The sequence below is a fragment of the Sapajus apella genome, unplaced genomic scaffold (genome assembly GCF_009761245.1).
Source record: "Sapajus apella isolate SASKATOON/1434 unplaced genomic scaffold, GSC_monkey_1.0 scaffold44, whole genome shotgun sequence".
In the NCBI taxonomy this organism is placed as follows: Eukaryota; Metazoa; Chordata; class Mammalia; order Primates; family Cebidae; genus Sapajus; species Sapajus apella.
This window is the reverse complement of record NW_022436984.1, coordinates 67,040-80,449: the sequence shown is the minus strand read 5'-3', so window position 1 is coordinate 80,449 and position 13,410 is coordinate 67,040. Positions and strand designations below refer to the sequence as shown.

Genomic DNA, 13,410 nt, shown 5'->3' with positions numbered 1-13,410 from the left:
AGGAATGGAATTGCTCTCTTGTTTCAAAACACTATAGAAAGCCAACTGCATCAGCTAAACTCAATAGGTGGCATGATTCCTGCCTCCTATTCTTAGTCACAGGGCATGAAACCTTACTCAAAAAGATACCAATTTCTTTTGCTATAATTGGCTACAAATTTACATATTATGTTAGATGAAGGGGAGGGGAAGGAGGTGGGCAGCAGGGAGTTTACACCTTGGCAATTATTCATTGCCTTTCCCTTTACCCAGAGAAAGCACTACTTAAAAAAAAAAAACAAAAAACCTGAAATTTAGAGTTCAATAATAAATTTTGCTTTCTTGGCACATTTTTTAAAATGAGCATATCATTACATATAGTTAGGTGTTTATCTCCTGAATGGTTGCTCTGGAGAGGCAAGTTATCTAAACAACAAAATAACCTACAAAAAAAGTTAATATTGTGAGCAGTCTCAATGTGTAGTTATTAAACTCAAAGTCTAATGCTGAATGACAACAGTAATTTAAACAAATGTATTTATTTATTTTGAGATGGAGTGTTGCTCTGTCACCCCGGCTGGAGTGCAGTGGCACGATCTCGGCTCGCTGCAATCTCCATCTTCCAGGTTTAAGTGATTCTCCTGCCTCAGCCTCCCCAGTAACTGGGATCAAAGGGGCATGCCACTATACCCAGCTAATTGTTTTTGTATTTTTAGTAGAGATGGGGTTTTGCCATGTTGCCCAGGTTGGTCTTGAATTCCTGGGCATAAGCAATTCACTTGCCTTGGCTTCCCAAAGTGCTGGGATTACAAGTATGGGCCACCATGCCTGGCCCAGATTTATAATGCTATTCACAGATCTTGCAGAATTATAACACGCTCCTTCTACAACTTGGTTAGTGACATCAAGTACTAACTATGTTCCAGGTCAAGAACTTACTCTTGAGATAGTCAAATAGTGCTTGTCAAGAATATCAGAATCTAGAATTCGTGGTGAATTGTATATATTTTAATAAAACCCTAAAATCAATTCTAAGTTTAATTACTACCCACAGAAACTGCTCAAGAGAAGGTATTAACCAAAGAGAGACATGAAATATCCACAGCATTTGGCTACCCCCTGCATCTTCAATACTGTCTCTAACTTCAATTTTAGCGTATGTATTGCTGAAGAGAACAGTCTGCCTCCAATTTCAACGTAGCATTAAGGTACTCTATAGACATCATCCAATATACATGCTTTTAAAATAGCACTACTCTGATTTAGCCTGGCTTTCTAAGAATGATTCTCTGGAGAGAAAGACCATGTGAATGGTCTGTGGGAGACCAGAACAATCCTGTTGCAGTCCAAATGAATTTTCCTGGAGACAAGCCTTTGTTGAAATATTCTAAAATCAGTATATGTGGCATCGTCCAATTCCGGGAACCTGGCCTTTCTAAGCATATGCAACACAACCCCTCACTTAAGCTACCTGTGAGAGAGCTACAAATGGCAAAACTTCTTTTGCTACTCCAAATGTTAATACATTAAAAGATCTGTCTATATAGAGAGAGCAGATCCCTGCTTAAAAAAAATAGAGAGATTATTGTCTCTTGCATATTTGTTTACTAAAGAGCAAAGCATCTTATTAGCATGCAGTCTTAAAAGGTTACATCTATTCTGCACTGTAGAATAGCCAACTATTTCACTGGAAATGAATAGCCAACAAATCCAATTTCCACAGATCCATGCAAGGAAGAAGCATATCATCACTTTCTCTGGAAAAGTTAGACAACCGTGATTAACCATATTCCCTAAAGTAACTGCCTGCCAATGTCAGTCATTTGTACCACTGTCAAACATAAAAACTAAAATACGCAAATCACATGGGTTACATAATCAATTTACTTAAACTTCCGAAAATGCCCAGAGCATCATACGTTCAAGTTTCAGATATTTAACACCATTTTACTTTTAAAACTGTCACTTTAAATGTACATGTCAAAGTGCTTCAAATGTAGAATACTAGTTAAAATTCTTCCTGGAAGGTTCTAGTACTGGCAGCTAACTTACTAAAGTTATTCACCCACAGGGTGTTCAAGAAAGGGCAAGCTGCCTTACAAAGACACCTCATGGGACAAAGAAAATTCTGGTCTGACTTCACAAATTTTCTATAGAGTACTTAAGTCCAGAACTGAGGTCAAGATGAGGCCACTCTGAACACAGGCATCATTACAACCAAATATTTCTATATCTGTTTTTGGCTTTTTAGGAACCCAAAGTCAAAAGTTCCAGCCCATCAAGCTTACTTTGTTCCCTCTGGCACGTTCCCAGTACTTGACTAGTCAAGAGATCTAAGGCCATCAAAGAGATCGGAATGTGGCAACATCTAGGAGCAACAAGGCAAGACCTGAGTGGGCAGGCTCTGTCCTAGGTGGTGGCTAGTTAAGAGGAAACCCAGGTGAAGAACGAAGAGGAAGAATGACAAATAGGCTTCTATATAAAATATAAAGGGGAAAAGTAGCTTCTGACTCAGACACCTTCAGATTTTTATTCTTCATAGGTCACAGAGTCAAAGTCTGTTAAGGAAGCGAGGTACATTCCAAATGCATTTTGACTGACTACAAAATAAACCAGTTCTTTGAAAACAACACTTAGGAAACTTCCAAATTCACAGAATGTTAAGGTGGTCCTTTCTTCCCTTTAAAGTGGATACTATGCCTGCTTTTTCCCTTGTATATTCTCCCAAAGCTCAGGCTCCAGGTCATAATCAACACTCTTTTGTTATCTATTTAGAATTTGGGTAACTCTAGACATATGCTCCCCTCCTCTCAACACCTCTAAATTAGAATAAATAACATGATGGTATTAGTACTGTAACATCCTAAACTCAGCATTTAGCTTTCTTTTCAAAATTAGAATTAAAAGTATTTTAATAATGATGTTAAAATGCCAAGGAGGGGGCCGGGCGTGGTGGCTCACACCTATAATCCCCACATTTTGGGAGGCCGAGACGGGCAAATCACGAGGTCAGGAGTTCAAGACCATCCTGGTCAACATGGTAAAACCCCGTCTCTATTAAAAAAAAAAAAAAAAAAAAAAAAAAAAATATATATATATATATATATAAAATGCCAAGGAGGAATATTTAGCTTTTTATTTGGAAGTTATTCACTCTATTACCCTTAAGACTAAAACCCATAAACTCTATCAATTACCTATTTGTGGAAGAATGACACTTTAAATTGTGGCCATTTCAAACTGTGTACTGCACTAACATCATGGATTATTTAAAGGATCACAAAAGGCAGCATTAGCATTCTCTATCTAGGTATTATTATATCTTTTTATCCCATGCCCACCTCAAATCTAAAATTATTATCTGACAAGCCTGAAGGATGCTTTTTCATACCATAACCTAAAAAGACACTTCTTACAGGTGTATGCAACTTTGGTTGGCAGAAACACATTAAGAACCTCTGGCCTAGCTAAGGCACTCTATTCTGAAAGTACAGAAACATGCATGTATGCTCCTTATCTGGCATTGCTCCCCAAAAGGCAGCTCACTGTATGCTGGGGAGAAAGGCTGGGGTGTGAAGTCACCCACAATATCATGCATAAGCCTGAAAGACCTTTTGTACTTTGGAAATGTTATAGTAATTGGCATGACATAAATGCAGACAGCTACCTGTAATGAATCCTGCCTCAGCTGCTATGTCTCTAGGCAACAAATGGGGGTTTTCAAGATGGCAGACCAAAACAAGAAGAAGAGTCAGCAGTACACTAAAGCTTCACAAGTATCCTGAAACAACAGTTAATTGCTCAATTTCACTTTCTCCTTGTGGACAGCACTTTTCTTTCATCTAGCAATGTCAATAAAACAGACTATGGCATAATTCTTTACCACCATAAGGAAACAGGTCATAAAGTACAGGCACAAAACAATTTTCAAATAAATTTGATACAACCAAAAGAGCTGCAGAAACGCACTTTTGAAGTAAAAGAGCCCCCAAACTATAGGACGTGACCCTAATGCCAGAAGTAAAGGGTATTTTTACCATACTGTACAAGATGAAGAAAGCCTGTAGTCCAAATTTATCATTTTATAAATATGTATCAGTTCATTTCTTATATAATACAGATTTACCTCGTTCTTGTGTTCAAGGTCAGCAAAACAGTAAAATAATTAGCTTAGAAATCTTAAAACAAAGCCTTTTCCCCACCCCCATTTAACACTTTATCCAGTTCAATTTTACAGATCACAAAGAACAAGGTATACAAAAAATAGTTACCGTCACTTAATTGGTTAATTCTCTGACTTCCATGATGGCGATTAACAAACATGGGGTCACTCTCCACATTCTTCTGCATCAATTTCTCATCTATTTCCAATGTTCATCTGTGTCTCAGAGAAAGTCACCAAATACACCTCAACCTTTATAATTTTTTAAAATGAGTATAGAACCATGAGCTAGTGCTGTGACTAATTTCTAATAACTTCAATGACAATGATTGGAATTTATAAATTTAAAAAATATCAATTATAGTTTTTTTTTTTTTTTACAAAGCAGCAGGCTGAAATTCAACAAAGAAATACACTATAATTAAATTTAGCAATGGTCACATTCATAAATAATAGTTACAAATTTAATTACATATCAACACAGTGGTGCCTATTTTATCCAAGTGCAACCTGTCCAAAAAAAAGGGGTTTAAGATACACTCTTCATTAAAGCACAAACTTCATTCAGTGAAAAATGAAAGAATATCGGCAAGTAAATTTCACCACCACCAAATTAAATGAAGACTAAAAAAGAAACAGAAGAAAATATATCCACATCATGAAAAAATATGGTTTATAGAGTAACTACATTAAAATTAAATAAATTTTTATGTTTATCAGTAAACCTCAGAAATTACTCCAAGTCATATTAACATTAAAGAGGGCAGGTACTCCAGTAAGGCATATATATCAAAAGTTTTCTTCAAGTGGGGAAATGGATAAGCTGGGGAAGAGAGAATTTCTGTTTTATCATGTATGAAACAAAAAACAAAGCACCCCACCCTGAAAAAAGAGAGGGGGAAAGGACAGACAGACAAACGGAATCAAAAAATTAATTTTGGTCATAGTGAAGTTCATGAAATTCCTAACTCCAATTTGTATGTATCTTATAAGGTATTTTATCTGCACGCCTTACAAGTCATTATCATAAGAGTGGGCTGTCACATCCATTCCTACAATCAGAGCTCACAGGCACCAAATCTCAGAAACCTGCAGCTGAAGGGGGAAAAATGTCACATTTCAACAATGAACCATCCCAATGGGTGAGCTATCATTACAACCCATTCTCAAATTCTCAACCGAATATTTCTCTTTAGGAGAAAATTAAACCGTTTATCAAGATCTGTTCCATAACAAAGGGAGCTAGAATACTAGAAAATCTAAATATATATTAGCTAAATGTATTAGCTCTCTTATCATTTGAGGACAAAAGGCATTTTCATGGGAAAGAGAAACCAGTATTTGGCAACTGTCTATTGTTTGGTAATCATTGGCATCTCTTGTTGAAGGTGACTTATTTTTATCCTTTCTCTATACTAGATTTGGACTATTGCTATGCCCACTATTACAAAGTACCAAATACAAAAACACATTGTGGTTTTCTGAGTGTTATCAGTGTTCTGAAACCAATTTTGGTATTTAAAAAATAAAAACAAAGCATCTTTAACCCTGCATGAATCAAAACATTGTAAACTCACAAAGCTAGAATCACTAGGAACATTATGCTGGTCTAATGTACATTCTGCTCAACCAAAATGTCACGTAGTTTTATAAAAAATAAAATAGGCTAAGAGTTAGTAGGTCCAAAATTTCACAAGTTCAGATTATATGTATCATTCCTGCTGTCCAAGTACCATACTGAGATCCCATGTCTGCCACGCAGATCAGTCTAGTTCAATGGTGATGGATGAAATATTTACAAGCATTTATTTACAGTACTTCTTTCTGTTCAAAGAAAGAAGATTATTACAGGCCAATATTCTTTTCTTCCATTCCTAGTCAATCTGAGTTTGGTTTCCTCAATGAGAAGGGGTAAATCTGAAAATGGCTGCTCAGCTGCTTTACCTATGAAAAAGCAGAACATGAGACAATGACAAATATGTACCTTATTATTTTTTTAAAGCACACAGAATTTACCCCATAGAGATAACAATTTATTGACATGGCAAAAATCATGATAAATGCTGAAGAGGTTTTTCTGGATTAGGACAGCTATAGAGCTAGACAGCTAAATGGGAGCACTAGAACTACCCTGGGAAAGTTTGGACTTGGAACTAAAATCTAGTCTTCAGAACACTCAAGACCACTCAAATTCACAACCAAATCTGAAAAACTATAGGATTAGTTGACCTGTAGTATCTAGATCAAGTAATCATATTTATAGTTAGATTTAATATTCAGCTTGCTGAAACATTTCTAAGTAATCTTTCCTAATCCTGAAGAAATAGTAGAAAACTAGATCCATGAATCTGGAGAGGCCTTATTAGTTAGGGTATCTCTAGTGGGAAGGCAAGAGCTTAGTTATAGGCCAGTGAGTGTGTGTCATTTACTTGATACTTATTATTTATATTTCAGTAGTTCAGTGAATGTTTTGTGTGGCCTAGCAAGTTTTACCTTCTGGCCAGAAGTTGTAGAAGTGGCAAAAGAACACAAAGACAGACAAAAAAGATGATCCTAAATTTTTTTCCAGTTAGCTTGTTATTTATTTTCCAGATTTTTAACAATGAAAATGTAGTACCTTTATAAGTAAAAGAAAAATGTATTTGGGTTTAGTTTAGCATATCTGTAGTTTTCTAAAGATATGCTTCTAAAAGGCTATCGTAAATTAAAACAATTAAAAAAGACACTGGCAAATGGAGATTCTAAGCCATGCATATATCGATGAAATACCAGGAAAAAGGCCCAAGAGTGTTGATATAAGGCATACAATGTTACACTTGTACAAATAAAACCAAAAATAATTATGTCTTATGTCACAATTCATCACATTTTTTTTCCTTAGCAATTTTATCTAGTTTGTTCCAACAAATGAGGGCGACTTTGGAGAGAAACACTAAGGGAAAAAAGCCCACATATGGCAGCACATGCAAGGTGTAAAGTTGTCATCAAGCATGATAGCTGCCTCCCCCACTTAAGAACTGTGTATGAAAATACAGAAGACATTTTGTTTCTCAAACGGATTTACAGTAGGATTCCTTTCCAAACAAACATACCAAATAGAAGTATTGTAAGAGTCATAAAAATGTGAATACCCTATCACAATCCCATTCCTATGAAATTATCCTCAGAAAATAAAATAAATGAAACAAATATATTCCAGATTGTTTATGCCAACTTTTTTTTTTTTTTTTTTTGAGACAAGGCCTCACTCACTTTGTCACCCAGGCTGGAGCACAGTGGCACCATCTCAGCTCACTGCAGCCTTGACTTCCTAGGCTCCAGCGATCCTCCCACCTCAGCCCTCCAAGTAGCTGGGACTACAGGTGCACACCTGGCTAATTTTTTTTTGTATTTTTTGTAGAAACAGGGTTTCGCCATGTTACCCAGGGTGGTCTCAAATTCCTGAGCTCAAGCGATCCACCCACCTTAGCCTCCCAAAGTGCTAGGATTACAGGTGTGAGCCTCCATACCCAGCATAGGACAATATGTATAACGGTGAAAATCTGGAAACAACCTAAATGATTGAAATAACTTTGCTGTGCAAGGTCATTATTAAGTAATCTCCTTGGTGGAATTTTGCACAGCCTACATTAAAATATGTAAAATAATTAGAAAAGAATGTTAAAGTGAAAGAAAAACCACATGATTCTATTTGATTTCATTATCTATATTCACTCATCCTAAAACTAGTTAATTTTAGAAGAAAATATTAAGTTTACAAAATATTTCTTAAAATCCCTTTTCTTCTATATTTCCCGTTATATTACTTTTGCTGAATAGGGCTCAAGAATAGCATAATGCAATAAAACTTCAAATAATGCAAAAGTCTTCCTTCAGTCAGAAATTCTAATCTCCCTCACCTCAACTGCTTATCAAACTGGGCACTGGGAGGGAAAAAGCACTGTAGGACCAATTTTAGTTTCTTTCCAAATTTTGTTAATAAACAATAAAAATGCCCCTAAAAGCTAAGAAGCAAGTGAAGAAGTAAATAATCAACAAATGTGATTATCTGGTCCCATATAACGAAACACCCAAACAGTTTACAATTCTACTCACCAAGAAAATGGCTTATACATACCCACTTACAATAAGAACTAATTCCTCATAATAATTATCCAGCTTTAAAATCATTTGTAATTACAGTAACATATTCATTAGAGAAACACTATCTGAAATTACACATCTGGATATTATCCACAATTTAGAGAATATCCCAAAACCCTTACAGCTGCTATAATAAGCAACTTTCTTTTTAAAATTTTCCATTGCCTCCTTTCTACTAGGCGACATTTATTGGTTCCATTTACAAGACCCAATTTGTACCAATTTTGCTGTAGATTACTCACCACTCGTACTCCATAATGGATGTGGGCCAGAGTGAAAGCAGTTGTTAATGTATACAGGATAATGCTCTCAATGTAAGAGGACACTCCTAAGTTTACCACTAAGACAACCAAGAAGAGAGGAACCAGCAGCCAATTCAAAGTTGGACACCGGGTACTACTCATTTGGCAAACAATCAGCTGACACTGGAAGTTAGTTTAAAAAAATAAGAAAGAAAAAAAGAAAATTTTCATTAGCAAAGCACTTCCAAAACTAGTCATTCCAACATTTGAAAAGCATTCAAGTACCTGAGCCAATACACTTATATTATCTAAGTTCAGAAGTTCTCAAGGCTTAGAGGCCCAACTGGACCCTTGGCCCACCACAAAAACCCATGGACCCTCAGAGTGTATGTCTGAAGAGGCTGGAAGATAACTGAATAAGGATGCTATAGCAGGCATTCTTCCACAGGGCAACAAAAGAAATTTCTCTCAATTTTAAGACTCTATGATATGCACAAAAAAAAAAAAAAATTCAAAATAGCCTCCCACACCCCCACACAATTAAGTGTCTTTATGGCGATGATGAAGAAGTGCTACCTCCAATTCAGTCCCATTGCCATCATTAATATCTCAAACCCTCTTTGGTTCTTTTATTTTTGAAGACCTAACTTAAATATAGTTTATTCTTTCAGAGACACATTTTACACAATGCAGTAGTGTTTTTAGATATTTAAACCCTATAAAATCAGAAGGGCTTGGGACATTACACATGTTACAAACATGGAAACATAGGATGAGTAGCAAAGTTACAAAATAAAAACTTATAAGGACCCAGCCTGGGCTGGAACACAGACTTTCTGGCTTTCAGGACTATCAGGGTCTTTTCTCAACTACTGATCTCTGCTTCCTGTCTGCTCTCTTGCATGATCCAGCATGGGAAGAAATTGATAAAAAATATGTTCTATTTATTACAAAGTTTTAAATTCCATGCTCTTAATTTTAAAATCAGCTGATTTTTGAAGTGTGTGTTTTCTCTCTATCAAAAATCTCTTCCAAGCTTCCTAGAATAATCATTTAGGTCTGCAGCCATTTCAGCCATACTGGTAATGCATTTAGAGACTAAAGGGAATCTATAAATTTTTTCCATGAATTCTTCAGCAGGGAACCAAAATAAAAAAATTAAGTGTGCCACGGTTCCAAACTACTACTGTAGTCTCCAATCCTATTGGCTTCAAAGGGCAAAATAAAACAATTTTCAGCATTTCAGTCTTTGAGGTTACTATTCTTTCAAATTTCTGAAATAAAAATCTTTATATTAAAATCTGTTTATTCTAATATCAAAGATTTTTCAAATTATCAAATTCTGTCATACATTCCTAAATACATATTATGATTTTTTCTTTTTTAAAATATATATTATAATTTTTTAAAAGAAAAAAATCTTACTGTGATATTGGCAAAGGCTGTTCCAACCATAAAGTAGAATATTCTAGGATGTATCTCTAAAATATCTGAAGGAGACCAAAGGATCCACGCTGTAGACAAAATGAACAGCAAGCATGGAGAAAAGAAGGGAACCATGGCTTCATAGACTGAATTGTGTTTCAAGGTGTTATTTTTATAGCTTCTGGAAAAAAAAATCAAGTAATACAAAGAACACTATTACATATAAATTGAACAGTCCTTGTACTGTAGTTTATAGTTTCCTTATTTATACACTTATTTTGTACTCACAATAATCCTGTGACATAGACAGAATCAACATCATTAATTTTACAGACAGGTTAAGTGAGGATAAGAGAATTTAAATTTACAAAACTTGCTACCAAGTGGCAGGGCCAGGGTTAGAACTGAAATTTTCTGACCTCTAGTCCCATTTTTTTCTCTTTAAATCAAACTATCAACTGCTGTGCTAAGAATATGAAGATGAATAAAATTTGGACTTTTTTCTATAAGATATTCTAATGGAGGAAATAAGATGAACATAAAATACTCGAAGAGTACCTCAAAGTGCGACTTTGACACAAAATGAGACTTTGACACAAGTCACAGAGAACTTAGAGTGAGACAGAGCTCACATGAAAGACTCTGAGGTGCAATTACCACACCATATCTCTGTGTCTCTAGCACACGGGAGGTTATCCGGGACACATCTGCTCACCTGAACAGAGCTCCAAATGCCAATCTTGGTTAGGCCACTGATCACACCACCTCGGGCAATATGTTGCCCAATCAGAGCCTCACTGCTACAAAATGAGGAAAAAATGTAGAGAAATAATCTCTACATCCTTCAGAGCTTTAAATTGTATGGCTTCTATAAACGATTGGCAATTCCAATAAATGAAGAAGATTCATAGATCTTGGTTTAGCATAAATAAGATTCTGCTACACAGATTCGAGGGCTAAAGGATGAAGTGAGAAGTGTAAGAAAATGTTTCAACCAGAGGAAAAAGCAGCAAAGGAAACAGTGGGAGCAACATTACTAAAGCAGGAAAGAGCAAAATCTATTCAGGACACAATAAGCAAATTCAGTGTAGCTGGGCAAAAGTGGGGAAGCACATAGATCAGAGAAATGAAGCTCTACCTGAGCAACTCCCGTCTCCCCGCAACCCAGACAGGGACTTCTATAGAAGGGCTATTTAAGAAAAGTCAGCACAGGTACAATCTGGTCCTCAACTACACTCATTCAGAAATTCTATGATCTTGTAAATGTAAGATCATAAAATGTAAATGTATTAATATTCAATAGGGATATATTCCTTCCTGGTGAAAAGATTCACTCACAAAAGTGATATATTAGAAGGCTATCTGATGAGTCCAAAACCATACAAAAGAACTAGTAGTTTTGTGCTGTCTTTGAAATGACTACATTAGCCACCACAGACACCATAAACTATCCTACTGCATTCTAGATTTAAAATACATTTTTTGTGACCTTTTCAAAATGTCCTGAATCCAAAAGGAAAACAGATCCCTAAGTTCAGCTAACTGCTAAAACTTTTCATATTTCTTGCCCATTTAAAAAATAAAATACTTACCTGAAAAAGTTTAATAAACTCATTGGAAGAGTCACACATAATGCACAGCCTAAAGGGAAAAATATTTCAATCATTATGCTTATTCAAGTGTGATGATTAGCAACCTAAAGGGAATAATATTTCAATGATTAAGCTTATTCAAGAGCGATGATTACATTATCACTGAATCCATCCAAAACAAATATTTTTAGACCCCAAAATTTTCAGGTTCAAGTCTACTTCTGCAATAAAATTAAATACATTTACAAATAACATTTACAACAGGAAGAGTGGCAGTATAATTTGGTGATTCAGAGGGCAGACTCAAAGAGCCAGCTAGACCTCAATTTCAGTTGTACCACAAACTGGTTATGGGACTTTAGGCAAGTTGCTGTTTTAGTGCCTCAGTTTCCTTATTTGTAAAATAGAGATATTAGTTGTACCAACCCCAGAGTTTTGAGAAGTGAATGAGTTATGACATGTTAAGATACCTGGAACAGTATGGGGAACTGAAACTGCACAGTAAGCATGAGCTACTCGAAAGGGCAATCATGTTGCTTCCCATTTATTTTTTACCCTCCTAGCTTTTTTGCCCAGGGTCTGGCTATATTGCCCAGGCTGGTCACAAACTCCTGGAGTCAAGCAATCCTCCTATCTCAGCCTTCTGTGCAGCTGAGACTATAAGCATGAGCCACCACACTCAGTCTTCCTAGCATTTTCAATTTCTCCCCCTAGCTACCCCCATCTGCACGCTAGTTCTCTCCCCACAAACTTAAGACAAAGACGGCCTTCCCAAGAAACCCTACCACTGAATCTGCTGTCCTCAGTATCTACTGTCTTCTTCTGCTTTGTCTTATCATTTGCTAATCCTGTTGTCCTCAATTTCTTAGCACTCTTTTATTCACTGTGTTCCCACTTTGCAGAAACTGTACTCTTCAAATTTCCCCAGATTTCCTAATGTTCAAATTCAGTATCATTTTTTCATTCCTGACTTCTAAGTGAAATGCCTTGGTTGACTATCCACTACACTGCAGGAAAGGAAAAATTATTTCCTCCCTTTGCCTTTGTGATCCCATTCTCCCTGTTTCTGTTAGCCATCTCATCATTTCATTCTGTGTCCATTATTGGCAATTCGACCTCCTGCATATTACTACCTTGGTGCCCCTTCTAAACACTTGCTAAGACATTTGGCTTAAAACAGAAGACTAGAACCCAACAGAAATCTTATCTCTAAAGAATTACTCTGCTACTTCCAAGTTCAAGTAGAACAAAGTACCCTAAATTAGATGAACTTAGAGGGAAAGGAAGGAGAAGACCACCTGAGGTCCTCAGTGTTCTCAGAAATTTTTAGCATCGTACTCCATGTCAAGCTGGGAAGCACTGGAGGGGAGCCAAGGTTAAATGAATTAACGCAGAATTACTCGTAGCTCTGAGGTGCTGGAAATAGGCTGAAACAAACTAGCAAAAGATTTGCCACCATGAGTAATTTTAGTTTTAAAAATCTTGAAATAACTATCTCAAGTATAGTGAGCATGTGGAAAGCCTGGGCTCTACATAGGCTGCATCTTCTGTTTCTTCTCTATAGTACTTAATGTACTTTCTGTAACCAGTACTTAATTGTTCAGTACTTATCTATGAAGATCTATGTTTCAAGTAGAGAACAGTGATAGAAATCATACATATGCAGACCTGCTTTTCATCTTGCCATAAGTGAAGGCCCAGACTTCATTGTATAGGAAACTTAAGAGGTATAGGAAAATCAGAGTAGAATTTGTTTTAAAAAAAAAAAAAAAAAAAAAAAAAAAAGGACCAACTTCAATGAGATACATTCCAAGGATAACATGATCATCAAAAGTATTTGGTTCCTCACATTTCCAGTTTATTTATT

At 36.0% G+C, this 13,410-nt stretch overlaps 1 protein-coding gene across 4 annotated transcripts in view; it reads right to left on the bottom strand.

The window, feature by feature from the left end:
• Positions 1-3,088: 3,088 nt before the first annotated feature.
• Positions 3,089-13,410, bottom strand: part of SELENOI (selenoprotein I) — a 37,222-nt gene continuing 26,900 nt past the window's right edge. The window contains exons 7-10 of one of the 4 annotated variants that reach the window (XM_032301246.1): positions 11,544-11,592; positions 9,952-10,132; positions 8,527-8,709; positions 3,089-6,085 (exon numbers count right to left, since the gene is read on the bottom strand). In XM_032301246.1, the coding sequence (XP_032157137.1) occupies positions 5,987-6,085; positions 8,527-8,709; positions 9,952-10,132; positions 11,544-11,592 (512 nt within the window). In that variant the 3' untranslated portion in view covers positions 3,089-5,986. The remainder of the gene's footprint in view (positions 6,086-8,526; positions 8,710-9,951; positions 10,133-11,543; positions 11,593-13,410) is intronic. The other 3 variants (XR_004275998.1, XR_004275999.1, XM_032301247.1) reach the window with 3 other exon arrangements.